General features: G+C 55.6%; 3 protein-coding genes across 7 annotated transcripts in view; 2 read left to right on the top strand and 1 right to left on the bottom strand.

Moving 5' to 3' along the window:
- DGCR8 (DGCR8 microprocessor complex subunit) overlaps window positions 1-9,181 on the top strand; it is a 31,066-nt gene extending 21,885 nt beyond the window's left edge. For both annotated transcript variants that reach the window (XM_008584540.1, XM_008584541.1), the window contains 5 exons: window positions 3,032-3,132; window positions 3,452-3,558; window positions 4,547-4,674; window positions 6,194-6,307; window positions 7,316-9,181. In XM_008584540.1, coding sequence (XP_008582762.1) covers window positions 3,032-3,132; window positions 3,452-3,558; window positions 4,547-4,674; window positions 6,194-6,307; window positions 7,316-7,399 — 534 coding nt within the window. In that variant the 3' untranslated portion in view covers window positions 7,400-9,181. The remainder of the gene's footprint in view (window positions 1-3,031; window positions 3,133-3,451; window positions 3,559-4,546; window positions 4,675-6,193; window positions 6,308-7,315) is intronic.
- Window positions 9,182-9,741: 560 nt separating this feature from the next.
- On the bottom strand, window positions 9,742-14,610 carry TRMT2A (tRNA methyltransferase 2 homolog A (S. cerevisiae)). Of its 3 annotated transcripts, XM_008584533.1 has the most exons (12): window positions 14,564-14,593; window positions 13,720-14,276; window positions 13,354-13,462; window positions 12,913-13,094; window positions 12,583-12,697; window positions 12,374-12,489; window positions 12,186-12,297; window positions 11,179-11,301; window positions 10,910-10,985; window positions 10,517-10,633; window positions 10,337-10,433; window positions 9,742-10,240 (listed from the first exon to the last, which is right to left on the bottom strand). In XM_008584533.1, the coding sequence occupies exons 2-12, from the start codon at window positions 14,262-14,264 to the stop codon at window positions 9,937-9,939; spliced, it is 1,896 nt and encodes a 631-aa protein (XP_008582755.1). In that variant the 5' UTR covers window positions 14,265-14,276; window positions 14,564-14,593; the 3' UTR covers window positions 9,742-9,936. The 3 variants fall into 3 exon arrangements, with proteins under 3 accessions (XP_008582755.1, XP_008582758.1, XP_008582756.1); XM_008584534.1 differs by lacking the exon at window positions 9,742-10,240 and having other exon boundaries at window positions 10,333-10,433; window positions 14,564-14,610; XM_008584536.1 differs by lacking the exons at window positions 10,337-10,433; window positions 10,517-10,633 and having other exon boundaries at window positions 10,117-10,240; window positions 14,564-14,610.
- A 389-nt stretch (window positions 14,611-14,999) lies between these two features.
- RANBP1 (RAN binding protein 1) overlaps window positions 15,000-15,273 on the top strand; it is a 9,169-nt gene continuing 8,895 nt past the window's right edge. For both annotated transcript variants that reach the window (XM_008584539.1, XM_008584538.1), the window contains exon 1: window positions 15,000-15,235. In XM_008584539.1, coding sequence (XP_008582761.1) covers window positions 15,221-15,235 — 15 coding nt within the window. In that variant the 5' untranslated portion in view covers window positions 15,000-15,220. The remainder of the gene's footprint in view (window positions 15,236-15,273) is intronic.

Here is a 15,273-nt window from a genome sequence, read left to right as displayed (position 1 = left end):
TTTTTTTTTAAAAAGATGACCGGTAAGGGGATCTCAACCCTTGGCTTGGTGTTGTCAGCACCACGCTCAGCCAGTGAGCAAACCGGCCATCCCTATATAGGATCCGAACCCGTGGCCTTGGTGTTATCAGCACCGCACTCTACCGAGTGAGCCGCAGGCCGGCCCAAATAGAGTAATTTTTAATTAAGGTATATACATTGGTTTTTAGACATGCTGTTGCATGCTCAGTAGACTGTAGTATATTGTAAACATAACTTTGATATGCACCGAGAAACCAAAAAAATTGTGACTCACCAATTGCAATATTTGCTTTACTGGGTGGTCTGGAACTGAACTCCAAGATATGTCTATATTCTGTTTAGAACTTTTGCTTGTGTGTTCTTGAGAGATATTAGTGTATAGGTTTTTTTTTTTTGTACTGTTTTTTTTTTGCCTGGTGTTAATATCACAGGACCATTGGAGTCATAAAATAAGTTGAGATGTGTCCTTCTTCTTGAGTTTTTGGAAGGTGCATAGAATCTGTGTCATTTCTTCCTTAAATGTTTGGTAGTCATCACCAGAGAAGCCATCTAGGCCTGGAGTTTTCCTGGTGGGAATGTTTTTAGCTACAGATTCAATTCGTTGAATAATTATAGGGCTATTCAGGCTATTCACATAGTTTGTGTTTTTCAAGGCATCAGTCCATTTTACTAGATAGTAATTTATGGATGTTTGGTCTTTTGTTGTGCTCCCTTGTGGTCCTTTAACATCTGCTAGGCACTGATCACTCAGGTTTCTCTTGTGCTGTTTGTTAGAAGGAACAGTGACTTGTCTGTAGGTCACTTCTGCCATTTGTCTGCTCTCATGAGCTGGAGCCTCTATGCTTTCCTGGCAGGTTAACTGTCAGCAATGCGTGTGGCCTGCAGCAACTTGGTGCAGGTTGTCGTAGCATGGATCTCTTGCTAGAGACTGTTTAATGTCTTTGTGCTTCTGAGCATGTGTTCTCCAGCCATGTGTGTGGCGGCCTAGGCTCTGCTGGGGAGGATCCTGGAGCTGCAGGGTATGCAGGTCGTTCTGCCTGCTCAGTCCTGTTGCCAGGCCCACAGCCCAGGTGCTGACCGCTGGTTAGAAAGCAGGTCCTTACAGGCCAAGAGAGCCAGACATTACTGATTGGCTGGTTGCCTTGCCTCCTTGAGGATGGTTCCAGGGCCTGACATCTTGGTGCATGACTTTCCCTGGAAACAGATCCACACTGATGCAGGGACTTGAGAATAGAGATATCTTACCGGGACCTTTTTGAAGACAATAGCCAAGCCATGCCAGGAGGATTTTCTGCTTGCCAGCCTTGGCAGTCCTCTTCAGAGACAGCACCTACCTTCCTTCTTCCCTCCATCCAGTCAGCAGTGTCAACCTCCTTACTGGAGCAGGGCGACGGCAGAGGAGCCTGCCCCACCGCCTGGTCTGCAGGGCCAGTCTTGTCATTGTGGCACAACCGTGAGACCCGCAAAGCAAGGTGTTTGAATGGTTTGATTCTAAACTTTCTTGTGTGTCCCAGGCCCCGGGTGTTTCTCACCCTTAGCTCCAGATCTCTTCTGTAGGAGAAATCTAGAACAGGGCTGGTGGGGGAAGCTCTGTGAGGGGTGTGGGCTCAGTGTGGACCCCCTCTGGCTGGAGGGCCCCACTATGTCATGTCTGATGTAGCTCTTCATTCATATTTGCTTGTCAACTGGGAAAAGTTAATCTTTGCTCAGAATTTCAAGGGGACCCTGTTCTGGGTTGCATTATGTTCTCCAAAAGGATACATTGAAGTGTTAATCTCCAGTACCTCAGAATGTGACCTTATTTGAAAACAGGGTTGTTGCACATGTTATTAGTTAAATTAACATGAGGTCATAAATGCAGTAGAATGGTTGGGACCCTAATCCCAATATAACTGGTATCCTTATAAGAAGAGGGGAGAAAGACAGGGAAGAGGGAAGGTCATGTGAAGATGGGAGCGATACTGCCAGAAGCCAAGGGATGCCCAGGTCCTCCAGAGCTGGAAGAGGCAAGGAAGCATCCTCCCTCCCCATGGCCTCCAGAGGGAGCATAGCCCTGCCCACACCTCCATAGTAGACTTCTGGCTTTCAGAATTGTGGGAGAATAAACTTCTATTGTTTAAGGCTACCCAGTTTGTGGACTTTGTTACAGCAGCCCCAGAAGACTAACACAGACTCACCAGAGAGGTGGGCTGTGCTCCAGAGTGGGCTGGACAGCATCTTCCATTCATCCAGGAGGAGTTCTCCCCTTCTGCCAAAGGCCATGTCAGGGGAAGGTGTGGCTGGGCACTTCCAAGCCACCTCCCGTGGGCTCTGTCCTTGTGGTCTGTGTGCCACTCAGTCTCCTGCACCTGTGGCTGTCTCGTTCTAGCTGCAGCCTCCCTGTGCCTTGCTGTGAAGAATTACCCTTTTTCCCTTCGAGTGGTTTACTTGACTCCGTTAACCCTTCTTGTCCTTTCTGTTCTTTGCTCAAAGTGATGGTTGCAGAGCCAGGATGCTGACACTGTTGGAAGCAAGCCTGGCCAGGCCATTCCTGAGCATATCTCTCTGTGGGGCTTCAGCCTGGGAGAGCTTGGCCTTTTACAAGTGCAGCTTTCCTGTCTGGCTTACCTTCTTTCTGCTGTAATCTCAATTATAATGATCATGAAGATTCTCCCTGAAGGAAGTTTATCTTTAGGTATCTGACAAGTTGTCCCTTGGTGATCAGAATCAGATTCAGAAGAGGCGTCCCAGGCCAGCTGGCCATGCGCCCAGAGTCCCCTTGGGCGCCAGGCTGTCCATTGTACCATGCTCAGGGAGCAGGGCACAGGGCCATGGAGATAGGCCGCCAGACAGTAGGTGCAGAGCGTCTTCCACTTCTGGTGGGTTTCCAGCAGAGTTGTGGGGCTGTGATGTGTTCAGGAGAGGGAACAAGAAAAGATGCTAAGTGTCTGGGGGAAGCAAACAGCAGAGTCCTACCTCTGAGAGGCTGGTGGGCCCGGTCAGGACTCACGAGCGTCTGCTTTGTGTTGTAGTATTTTAACCACATCAGTATCGAGGACTCACGGGTCTACGAGCTGACCAGCAAGGCTGGGCTGTTGTCTCCATATCAGATCCTCCACGAGTGCCTTAAAAGGTAGGGTGGGAGGGCGCCTCCCTCATGCGTCAGGCTGTGGAAGCTCCTGTCTGGGCATCCCACATCCTCACTGGTATTTGTCCCAAGGCAGAGGCATTACCACTTTTCCCTGGGTACACAGAAGCCCCTCGGCCCAGGCTGTTGGTCAGAGCCCTGTGGGACCGAATTCCTTCCTCTTCAGCTGAGAAGCAGCTGGGGGAGATGGTTGGCCTTTTCCTCAGAGAGCCTTTCAAGGGCTTTTGCAAGCAGTCCTCCCAAGAAGCTGTCCTTTGCTCCTCCTCAGTTGATGCCATCTTGTTGTCTTTGTTTTCTCTTGAAGAAACCATGGAATGGGTGACACATCCATCAAGTTCGAAGTGGTTCCTGGTAAAAACCAGAAGAGTGAATACGTCATGGCGTGTGGCAAGCACACAGTGCGCGGGTGGTGTAAGGACCCTCCTCCCCTGCTTCCTGATGACTGCTGGGGATAACGCTCCTCAGTGTGGCTTCCTGCCTCTGTGGCTTGGTCCCCAGCCATTGCCCAGCCATGTGCATTGGACGCCACACATTCCACCTGAGGCAGGACTGGTGGCCGTCCTGCCTGCGCCTCCTCTATCTAACTCCCATTCCTCCGGCCCCTGTGGCAGGAGGAGGCGCTAGTTTCCCAGAGCAGCAGGCAGAGCCTCCTGCCACCTGCCCCTCTGCATTTTGGACTTTGTGGGCACCACCGGTGCTCTTTTGTATCTGAAGTAATCACTTTTTATTTTTTATTGTTCTCTTTTATCATGTTATTTAAGTGGTTTGAAATAACCACTTTTTAAAATTTAACTTTATTCTAAAAAGAAAACTTCGTGTAACTGTTGTAAAAATAACGTACAATTGACCCTGAGAAATCACAGAACCATATTTAGACCTGGGTATACCCAAGTGCCTCCAGGCTTTCTCTGCACCTCCAAAGGCATCCTTGCAGTGCTCCTGAGTAGGCTGGGCAGGCGCCAGCCACTAGGCTGAGCTGCTGGGAAGCATGGCCAGCCTGGGACCTGCCGTACTTCTGCCTGGAACCTCCAGGAGGCTTCTGGTGGAGCCTTTCTCCCCATGGCACCTGTGGCTGCATTGCTCTGTGTCCATGTGTCTGAAGTGTGGGATGATGGCAGGAAGGAGGCCTTCTGGCTGTGTGGCTTTGGGCGCAGGCCCTTACCTCCTGGAGCCTCTGATGGCCACTCTGCACAGCTGCAGCTGGGTCCTGATCTCAAGGCTATGAAGCACAGGTGCCCAGAGTAGTGGCAGAAGGCTGCCACCCACTGTAGAATGTGCCCCAACTGGACTTCAGGGTGCCCAGTGGGAGGGCAGGAGCACTCCTGTCTAGGCGAGGTGGCCATATGAACGCTGGATGTTTGTGACTCCCCCTCTCCATGTTTGCTTTTCCTCTTCATAGGTAAGAATAAGAGAGTTGGAAAACAATTAGCCTCTCAGAAAATCCTTCAGCTGCTGCACCCACATGTTAAGAACTGGGGGTCTTTATTGCGCATGTACGGCCGTGAGAGCAGCAAGATGGTCAAACAGGTAACTGGACGCTTCGTCAGGTTGTAGGGCAGCTTTTCTGCTTCTTCTCCCACTCTGGAGCTCAGGTCTGGGTTCCCGCTGTCAGAGCACAGGGTTGGTCAGCCTCTGCTTTTGCTCCCGGCTGCCTCTCTCCTGTACCATCTGTGACCTTGTGGGCAGCGATGGGGTCACCCAAGCTGCTGCTTCTGGAGCCTGCTAGGAGTGGTCGGTGAAGTATGTGTGATTGGGAGCATATCCTGGGCCTGGCTTTATGGCTTGTGGGGAGTTGGCCATAGTGAGAGTCAAGGCCATGGGCAGGGCCTCCCCAGGGCAGTGCACCTTGTGTAGTTGAGGACCTCCAGTAGCTTGAAGGCTAGTGAACATGCCAGGGCAGCTCTCCCTGGCTCCCAGTGCCAGTTTCCCTTTAACTGAAGAGCACGTGTGTGCCGTCTGCTCTGTCTTTGCTCTCTTTGCCAACATCTTAAAATGTAAACCAAACCTAAGGGGTGGAGGGAAGTGCTGGGAGGTTAGTGTTGAAGTTTTTCATTTTCTCTGTAATATTTACAGAAGCCGTCTGGGTTATTGGTATCCCAATCAGTGGAGGGGTGATAGGTGTGGAGGGGTGGGGGCTACAGGTTAGGTGAACCTGAGGACTGTGCTGTGGGCCCTTGGGTCAAGCTAGTGGCCAGGAGCAAGGCAGCTGCCTTCAGGTCCCAAGATGGTGACCTTGGTGCCATCTCTGAAGAGGTCCTTGCTTTGGGCAGGACAAGGCAGGGTGAGGGAGGCCACATGGGACACCAGGTACATCAATGAACTTCAGGATATGTTTTTGGAAAACAGCTTGAATTGTAGGTAAATCTTGCTTTTGCCTTTGCTGTGTACAGTCTCGGGCTAATACTGAGGGAAAGAAAGTAAGCCTTGCTTGGGCCCATGGGTGGGAAACATCTCTAAGCTGGAGGAGGAGTCGTCCCAGCCCAGGCACAGCCACAGCACAGGGAGAGCTCTGGCATCCCAAGGTAGAGCAGGTGCTCTCAGGGATGGTCTCTTAAGACAGGAAGGGGCTGAGGACAGCCTGATACTGCTGTGCATATTATGGGATGTGCAGAGATCAGTGTCTGGGGGCAATGGGCTAGGCTGGGCTGTGTTCATCCAGCAGTGTGCTGTACACACCAGAGCTATGCTGTGGGCACTCTACTCTGAGGGCCCTGGGCACAGAGAGCACCTGACTTCTCTCTCTCTGCCCAGGGCAGGAGGAGGCATGGCATTCTGCCCACTCAGAAGGTGGCAGAAGTGGGGAGGTGTGGCCAGAAAGTGGGCCAGGGAGCTGTGGACTGCCCCATGCTGTCAGCAGGCCAGGTGTGGTCAGGGGCCGGCAGTCAGTATGCAGTTGTGTGGCCGTAGCTCCTGGCTACTATGTGCCTGCCATGCTCTGGGTGTTCCTGCCTCATTGGGTCACAGGGGCACACTGCTGCTGGGCAGTGGGCAGGCTGTGGGCCCTGCGGCCTGGACAGTCCTGAGAGTGAGGCCCTGTGCTCCCCAGGAGACCTCGGACAAGAGTGTGATTGAGCTGCAACAGTACGCCAAGAAGAACAAGCCCAATCTGCACATCCTGAGCAAGCTTCAGGAGGAGATGAAGAGGCTGGCCGAGGAGAGGGTGAGCACTGTCCCGTGCCCACTGTCCCTCTGTCTCCTAAGGGAAGGGGCACCTATGGCAGCTGTGGAGGGACATGAGACCCCAGAATCTGCCCCTGACATCCTGGAAATGCCTGGATCCTCCTTCCAGATGAGGCTGACCTTTCCTTGAGATTCAACATGTGTGATACTTGTACAAAATCAGTTTGCTTTCAGTTAAATTAAGAGAGGTGGCAGGCCAGACTATGTGAAGGGCACAGCTCCTGTGGGCTGACTGGGTCCTGGTTCTGTGCCAGGAGTTCGAGGGACAGGAAGGGATCATGCACTAGGAAACTCACAAGGTTCCCAGAACAACTGAACCTGGGTAGGGCTTGGTCCCTGTGAAGATTCCTAAAGCTGTTTGGAGTGTCCCACCCCAAGAGGGGTTTGTCAGAATGACAGTGGTGTGCCCTGTCCCCAGGTACTATCCATGTGGCCATTCATGACTCCACCTGGGCCTTCTGGGCTAGGAGCGCTTTTAGCTGTGGCATTAGCCAAGGCCTGTATACAAAGCCTGAGAACTATGTGTCTGCTGCCATGGTCTCCCAGTCCAGGAGGTGCCTTGTTCTGCTCTCAGGTGGGGGTGGGCCTTGTCTGCCTGGAGCTAGCAGAATTGCCCAGCCTGCCGCTGGTCAGGAGAGGGGCTGTGGAGAAGGAGCTGACTGAGCCCTAGGGCAAGCAAAGGCTGGGGTGGGAGGAAACACCCACCCAGGGGGGTGAATCTCGGCTTGTCGCTGTGACCTCATCTGAGTTCTTCATGTCTGGGCATGTGTCCTGATTCCCAGGGAAGTGGCAGCACATGATACTCTGTGATGGCATTCCAGGGAGACCCACTTCTCAGGCCTTTCTTCCCCCTCCCAGCCGGGCATCATAAGCACTGCTGTCCAGGGCCTCCTGGCACTGGTCTGCTGGGGTCACCCTCCACCCTATCCCCCTCCTGAGCCTCTTGCTGAGTCCACCTTGGTGGTAACAGACCTTTGTTGTTTTCTAGGAGGAGACTCGGAAGAAGCCCAAGATGTCGATTGTAGCGTCTGCCCAGCCTGGTGGCGAGCCCCTGTGCACTGTGGATGTGTGAGGGAGGCGGCAGGGGCCAGGGCTTGGTGGCGCTGCCAGGGAGACCACCAGTCACACATCGCTCACTGCAGCGTTGGGCCTCCAGCCTCTGGCCCTCATCTGTGGCCAGCATGTCCTAGGGCCCAGGGACAACCATGGCCACGCAGCACACACAAGAGTAGTTCTCCCTTGGAAGCTGCTCCCAGGTCTGAACGGATGTGTTTGAGGATCAACTCTGAGTGACTGCACAGGTAGAAGCTGATATCTTAGACAGCTGTAGACCCTATTTGTATGTACCTGCACAGACTGTTTTTATGAAGGTTTTCATGAATTTTAGTACAGAATGCGCCCTGACAACAAATGATATTTGGATGACAGATGAGATGAGAAAGGACGGCCGAGGCTTGTGGCTATGGCTGACCCACAATGCCAGGTGGCCCCTGTGCCCAGGGTTCCTGCAGAGCTACTGCAGGGACCTGGTCAGACGGTGCACATGGCAACCCCATCCTCTACCTGCCTTCCATGATTTCCTTTTTTCTCTGAAAAATTTATAATAGAAAGGAGTATCTCAGACCTTTTTGGTTTAAAATAAACACAATTTTAGGATCACTATTTTTCAGAGATTGCAGGCAAACCATCAAGGTGGTCACTCTTCATCCTTGACATGATGCCAGTGAGGCCGTCCAGCCAGCCTCCTGGTGTGTCACCTGCCTGCTGCTGGACTGAGATCCACTTTTCCAATCAAGTCTTAACACCCTAACAGCACACCTCCCCAGACACCGAGGCCCCGCCTTCGCTGGCCGCTGGCAAATTTTTTACAAAGATTTTTGCAGTCAAGTCCATCTGTCCACCCATCAATTTTTAAAGCTTTTATGATATTTTAGCATTTGGAAAGAAACTTTTACAGTGAGAGTAGAAGGTAGGTTTGGAATCATGCACTTAGCAAGTGGACTCCTTTAGGGCCTTCAGCGCAGTTTATTCTTGATCCAGAGCTGGCCGAATGCCTGGTGGCAGCTGCCCTGCCTCCCAGTGAAAACAGCTTCTCTGAATTTCAAGGGCAGCCGCCCGGTGCCCAGCTGGCTCTTCAGCACCTATGGACAGGTGCAGGAGTAGAGGTGTGTTCATACTTGAGTCCCATGGCACTGGCTGTGCTAAGGCCCCTGGTGTTAGCGGCCAAATGCCGCCCCAGTCCCTAGCACCCGTTCAAGGTGCTGTGTGCTCATGGTGCACCCATAGATGCAGCATTAGGCTGCACCCTCACGTTCTGTGGCATCTTTCCCCCACCATGCCCCTGTGGATGGTGTTGATGGCGCTTATGATCAGTAAGAACAGAATATCAGCCTGTGGGCCACCCACAGCAGCACAGCCCTTCACCACCTGTGACTGAGGTTGGCTTCTGTGTTGACCTTTAAAAAAGAAAACCCCAAATCAAGTTGCTATAATTAGACATTTGCTTTGGTCTTGCCTCCTGTCTGCAGCCGTGAATAATCACTTGACCGTGACTGTTGTCTTTAAAACATCCAGAGGCGCCATCGTGAACCAAAGCTTTGTGCACATGTTACCCTAGAGGCCAATGAGCCTTGCTGCGGCCTTGCTGGTCTCAGGCGCCGCCACAGCTGGTGCTGCCCTGTTCCCCTTGGGTCTCTGGCATCCTCCCTCCGTCCACTATGTGTGGGTGCAAGTCCTGTGTACACACAGTTGTGTTGCAGGGCAGGGGGCCTGTGCTGATGCTGCTTCTGTGCGCCAGGTCACGGCTGTAAGGGTGAGCCTCATTGAACGCATAAAGCAAACTGTCCAAAAGTCATGGTTGGTGTTTCTTCTGACTATAGGGAGCTGGGGGCTTGTGTACCCTCAGCTGGTCAGAGCTGCTCCTATAGGAGCCAAACAGCACCCCAGCATGGCCCTAGGTCCTTCCTTGGTCACTGCATGGAGGTGGCTTCCCTCCTGGGCTGAGGGCAGGTTGCCCATGGGAATGAGGTTTGGGAAGGACCTTCTCTCTGGTGCAGGGACAGTGGCTGAGCTGTTCACGGTGGGTAAGGTAGGCAGGGCCAGCCTATCACCCTGTGCTCTCCAACTGGCATGTCCAGTTAGTGCTTGGTCCTGAGACTTGTGTCTCTGCCCTTCTTTGGATTTAAGAATAGAGCTCAATATTTTATTAAAAGGCAAGTTCTCTGCACTCACTCCCCCAACTTTGGAGACCAGCCCCAGCACCACCCCCCACCCCAGCTGGGCAGATTACTGGCTGTACCCAGGCCTGGCTGGAAGGATACCAGCATGGGCCTGAGGTCCAGCCGTGGATGAGGGGCTGAGGGTCCCTGCTGACCCTGCCCCAGTGTCACAGTTCTAGCTTATCACAAAAACATCCTTAGTTCAGCAAGTGTTTATTCTGGCCCTTTCCAGAACAGACTTGGGAGGTTGAGGGGGGAGAACAGGCCCCAGAAGCTCACCTGTCCTGGCCAGAGCTTGTGGCCCCCAACAACAGGTGGGTCCTGGTGAGGCAGCTGGGTCTTGCACCCTCAGGCTGCTTGCCTTTGAGCAACCTGGGATGTGGCAGGGCTGTCAGGAGCCCTTGGCTTCTGCACCCATGATGGGCCCTGCTGTGGAAGGGTTGGCTTCTTCTGCTCCTGGGACATATGACAAGAAGGAGGCCCCAGTTTCCTGTGAGGTATCATCTGGAGGTCCTGGTGGGGGCTGGGCTGGAGGGTCTTGGTGCCCTAAGACCCCTGTGCCATTGGGGTGCTCCACCCTCTCGAATAGGATGAGCATCTCGCAGTGTGGCGTCTGCGGGAACAGGTCCACAGCCACAGCCTTGACTGGCCGGAAGGGGATGCCCTTCACCCGGTTAGATGGGGCCCTGCAGAGGCTGTGGTGGGAAGGAAAGCAGCGCCAGGGTTAGTTCCATAGGACTGGCCAGGGGCTCCTGGGCTCTGGTCCACCCAGGCCCCTGCCCAGCACTCACTCTACAAAGTTGCCCATGGCTGCCCGGGGGTTGCACGAAACATACAGGAGCCGCTTGAGGTTCTCGGCTCGGCGGACAGCCAGGATCACCTTGGAATCTAAGGAAGCACAGACAGGCTGGGTTCCCAAGGCCCAAGACCCCACAGCCTGATGTGCCACCCCCCCCAAACAAGCCACTCACGCAGGCCGGCGCGGGGTGGGTCCAGGACAGCCACAAGCTCCTGGGAGGCCAGTCTGCTCACCAAGGTGGGCACAAGGTCCTCGGCCCTCCCACAGTGGAACTCAACGTTGCTCAGTTCTAGAGAGAGTGGCGTGGCCCTGTCAGTGGACTCTAGACACCCTCCAAGCACAAGACCAGCCTTGAGAGACGGTGGAGGCACTTGGGAACCCACTGGTCAAGGAGCTTGCTCGCCCTTCCTTCCCACTGGGCAACCCTAGGACTTGGGCACACAGGAGGTACACAGGGAGCCCTTCTGTGCCCCCTGCCCCCAAAGGGCCCTTGGAGGCAAGGGGTGGATTCCAGGTGCAACGGCTGAGGTATGTAATGGGTGATGGCTGACCAGCAGGCTCTCACCATTGGCATGGGCATTCACCCAGGCATCTTCCACGGCCTCCTGGCACAACTCAATCCCGATGACTCTTTTTACCTTCTAAAATGGGAAAAGACAGACAGTGGCTTCCTCCTGCTCCAAAGACTTCTTTGGGGGTGAGGAGCGTGAGGCACTGTGGGCAGTGGAAGAGGCTCTGGGCCTGGGACAGAACGGTGGTCACCCTCTGAACCTTCAAGCTGGGAGTAGGTGGGGGCAATGGGGGGGCATCCTTGGCAGGGGCAAGAGGGCTCACCCGGGCCAGGGCCAGGCCAATGGTGCCGGTGCCACAGCATACGTCCAGCACTGTACTTTCTTCGTCCAGTTGGGCCCAGTCCTGGATGACGGTGTAGAGCACCTCGGCTGCAGGCGTGTTCACCTGCAGGGTGCACCAGTGGTGCCAGGATGTCAGCAGCTCCACTGCCCAAGTGCAGGCCCCCCCTCCAGCAGCCCCAGAGGCCCAAAGGCAGGCTCCAACATTCACACATCACTTGGATTCCTGGCTCATTCCTTCCACAAGATTTCCAGGGCCCAGGTAGTTCACCCCCTAGCTATAGTGCCTACCATCTTCCCTGTGCCCACCTTGGGCTGCCTCTCAAGCCACACAATGCCAATGACCTCACCCAGTCTCTTGGCTTTAAAAACCAACTCCATGCCAACACCCCTCCACCCACCATGATAAGGAACTTCTCTCCTGAGCGGCAGAGACATAGGGCCCCCACAACCCCATCAGGCCTCACACTCCAAGGGACCCCAGTGGGTCCTGCCCTCCCCACAACAGCAGAGGGCTCCTCTGCCTCCCAACAGGATCCCTGAAGTCATCCTGACTCCCACCCCCATGTTTGGCCTCTAGCAGGTTGATCCTGCCAGGCCTGTCTCCAAAAGAGGGTCCTCACCTCCTCCAATTCCCCACATCTCCTGCAAGGGTTTCTCCCCATAGCCTCCCTGCAGCAGCCAAAGTGAGCCTGAAATGGTGTCCCCTGGCCCAAAGGCCACCAAAGCCTCCCTCCTGCCAAGCCCAGAGCAGTGTCCTCCCATGGTGGTAAAGTGTGCCATGCACTGGTGGCTGTTCCTCAAACTCCCTGTGACAAGAGGAGTTGTTGCTAAGTGTATCTCAGTGACAAATAATTTTTACCTCAACCTTTGCTCTGTGGCTCCCCTGCCTGGATGCCCTCCCAGATCTCTGCAAGGCCATGTTGCCATCCTAGCCCACTCTGTTCCCACCACATCCTGATGTTCCATCAGGCCTCCCATGTGTCCCACCTGGAAGAAGGCATGAGGGGAGATCCGGAAGGTCAGCCCGAGCAGGTCCTCTTGGATGCATCGGTCCCCAGCCACGTGCTCCAGGGGCAGGCCCTCCTGGCTGGGAGTCTTTCTGTGGGCGAAGGAGCAGATCCATCAGCGTCACCAGCCCCTACAGGGATCCACCCTGCCCTACCCAAGCTCCTCACCGCTGTCCTTCCTCCACAAAGTAGAGGCAGGTCACCCCGCTTGTCCTGCCTGGCCCCACCATGAAGTACTGCGCCAAGGAGGTCTTCAACCCTGCCAGCTCCTCAGGGCTGAGTTTCTAGAGTAGGTGGTAGAAATGGCCCTATCAGGCTGTGCCCAGGCCCAACTCAGGCCAGATACCCTCCCCTTGCAATAACACCCTGCCTGAGACCTGGGGATGGAAGTAGGCAATGGCCATGGCCTGGCTGCGGCGGCTGGTGCGTACAGTCAGCTGCTTCCAGTGACCTGAGTATGTCTCTGGATCATATGCTGAGTATGGAGTGGACCTGCGGGAACCACAAGTTGCCCTGAGTTTTTGACATCTGCTGACCAGAATTGGGGGAGCAGCTTTCCTGCTCTCCCTTCTGGCTATGCCCTCCCACCTTACCACAGTCATAAACAGCAGGCACCCCAGAACCCTCCCTCAATCTGTGGCAGGACCCATACCCTCTGCTCCAAGACCACCTCAGGACTTCCCAGGAGTCCACTCATAGGTCCTCACCGGATGAAGTCCTGGAAGGCCTTCACCACTCTCTTGGTGGCCTCAGGGATGTGCACGGTGTCAAAGGGGGCTGCCACAGCACATGTCCCACCCTTGTATTTGCCAAGCCGGCAGCCGACGGTATTGTCCTCCCCATCCACCCCAATGCCGACCAGAAATTCACACTTATTACGGTACTCTGTCTGTGGAGAGTGGGAGAAGCAGAAAGAGACAGGACCTTACCCTGGCTGTCAAGCACTTGTGAGTGTCTGGAAGGGACACCACAGTGAGTGAGAAACCCCAATGTCCCCATAGAGACTGGCAGTCAAAAAGCAAGAGACAAGAATCGTGATAAGTTATCAGGAAGAAACACAAAGCAGAGAAGTAGATGTGAGAGATGAACAAAAGGAAAGTCTTTAAGAATACAGAATGGGGGTCTGTGGCTGCCCAGTCCAGCCTGACCTGCTGGGGCGAAGGCCTGACCCCCTCCAGCAGGCAGCAGGCCTTGTTGTGCTTGTGTCTCTGTGTGAGCAGCCAGGGCAGCAGGGCGCGGTTGGTGCTCCCAATTTCCCTGGGGGATAAAGAAGATCCATGGCTGGACTGCCCACTGCCTCCCACCCATGCCTGGCTACTCCCCAAATGCCCAGGCGCCTGGGCCCCTTCCTTGAAACTTCACTGTCCCCCCCTGGTAACACAGGGTCTTACTGTCTAGCTCCCTGAGAGACCTCACGGACCCTGTGGTGGGTGTCCTGCATAGTGCATGGGGCAGGCTGAGCATGCAGCAGAGTAGCGCTTCGGTGCTGATGTGTGCCCTATGCCCACACTCACTTGGCAAGCTTCTGCAGCACCTGCTCGCACTCCAGCCGCTTCCGCTCAAGCTGTTCAGCATAAGGCACTGTCCAAAGAGGGGTCACCACATCGGCGACCCGTGTCGCCGGCGGCTCACCCTCACCCTCGTGCTGCCTCCTCCTTGCCATGGGGTCGACCTTGGGCCGAGCCAGGCGTACGCTGAGCGCATGGCCTTTCCAGAGGGCACCATGCAGCACGCGCAGGGCCTTGTCCCGCTCAGCAGCACTACGGAATGTCACGAAGGCGCAGGGTGGCTGCCCAAAGAGTTTGGTTTTATGAGGCTGCAGGCCAAAGCGGCCCAGGAAGCGTCGGACATCACTAAAGCTGGCGTGGCGAGGCACATTCTGCAGTTCTAGCTTGAAGATCTCCGAGGTGAACAGGTCATCCCTGATGTAGCTGTAGAGCCCAGGTTGAGGCCTGGGCCGTTCAGCTGCCCCAGCGTCTTTTTCCTCCTCCTTCTCCTGGGTTGCTGGGGCTGCAGGGCTGTCCAGAGCGCTGTTGCTTTCCTGGCTGCAGCCTTCCATGGGCTCCAGGCCCTGTGTGAGGATAGGCACGGGCTGAACACTGAACCCCGGAGCCTGAACCAACCCCTACAGATTCCTTGGCCCCATACCCAGCCCCTCCCCCCACCCGATCCCCCTTTCTATTCTGACCCATCCCCATCTCCTTCCCTCCCCACCTCACCTGTCTTCTCCCACGGGCTTCCTACCCCACCCCATCTCCTCCCCGCGTCTTCCTTCACTTTACTTCGTTGTCGAGAGAGTCACTCATCGTTCGGGCCGTCTGCCGCCTATACCGGGGGCCCCCACGAGGACCGCCTCACCGTCTAGCCCCGGGTCTGTCACACGGGAGGTGTTTACAAAGCAGGTGCGACGCTGCAAGGCCTGCCCCCGGCTGCGTCCCAAACGGGGGCAGGACTGGAATCCCTGGTGCTCAGGTCCGGGTCTCGGGCATGGGACTGCACCACCCGCTCGCCATGAGCCCGTGACGGCCACTCGCCTCGCCAGCTGCTTTTTAGTCCTCCGGAGCGTGCCGTCGAGGCCACGAATCTCTATGGTTCCGGATTCCGGTGACGTCATCGCCACGCGCCGGCTCAGACTCTCAGCCACTTTCGCCAGCGCCAGGGGCGCGTGCGGTCAGGAGACGGAGGTAAGAGCGGGGGCCGCCGGAAGTGCGCCCTCCCCTAGCTGACGGGCGGGCCGGGCATGCGCCGCGGGCGTTTTGGCGGGAAGTGCGGGGCGGGCCGGACAATGAGAATGTACGCCGCCTGAGCCAATAAAGCTGCGCTGGTTTTGAATCTGAGCGCGTTTCCCGCCGCCGGGGTCAGGGGTCGGGGTTCGGGTCGCGGGGCGGAGGGAAGAGCGGGCGGTCGGGAGGCGCCGGCGCCAGACGCGAAGGGAAAGAGCTACGACTAGTTGCCGAGAGGCCGCGGACCCAGCGACGACCAAGCCAGCCGAGCTGCCGCCGCCGCCGCGCCCCCATGGCGGCCGCCAAGGTGCGGCCGGGCCCAGGCGGGGACTAGGCGGGCGGGCG

This window comes from Galeopterus variegatus, unplaced genomic scaffold (genome assembly GCF_000696425.1).
Source record: "Galeopterus variegatus unplaced genomic scaffold, G_variegatus-3.0.2 Scaffold3303, whole genome shotgun sequence".
Lineage (NCBI taxonomy): Eukaryota > Metazoa > Chordata > Mammalia > Dermoptera > Cynocephalidae > Galeopterus > Galeopterus variegatus.
This window is presented reverse-complemented; position numbering and strand designations above follow the sequence as displayed.

What these genes read in the sequence shown, in the direction of transcription:
- TRMT2A (XM_008584533.1), bottom strand. Translation starts at nt 14,264, where the DNA reads ATGGAAGGCTGCAGCCAGGAAAGCAACAGCGCTCTGGACAGCCCTGCA. An exon ending in TCAGGCCTTCGCCCCAGCAG is followed by an intron (nt 13,095 to 13,353) that starts GTCAGGCTGGAC and finishes CACTCTCCACAG; the next exon opens with ACAGAGTACCGTAATAAGTG. An exon ending in GCCATGGGCAACTTTGTAGA is followed by an intron (nt 10,241 to 10,336) that starts GTGAGTGCTGGG and finishes TTCCCACCACAG; the next exon opens with CCTCTGCAGGGCCCCATCTA.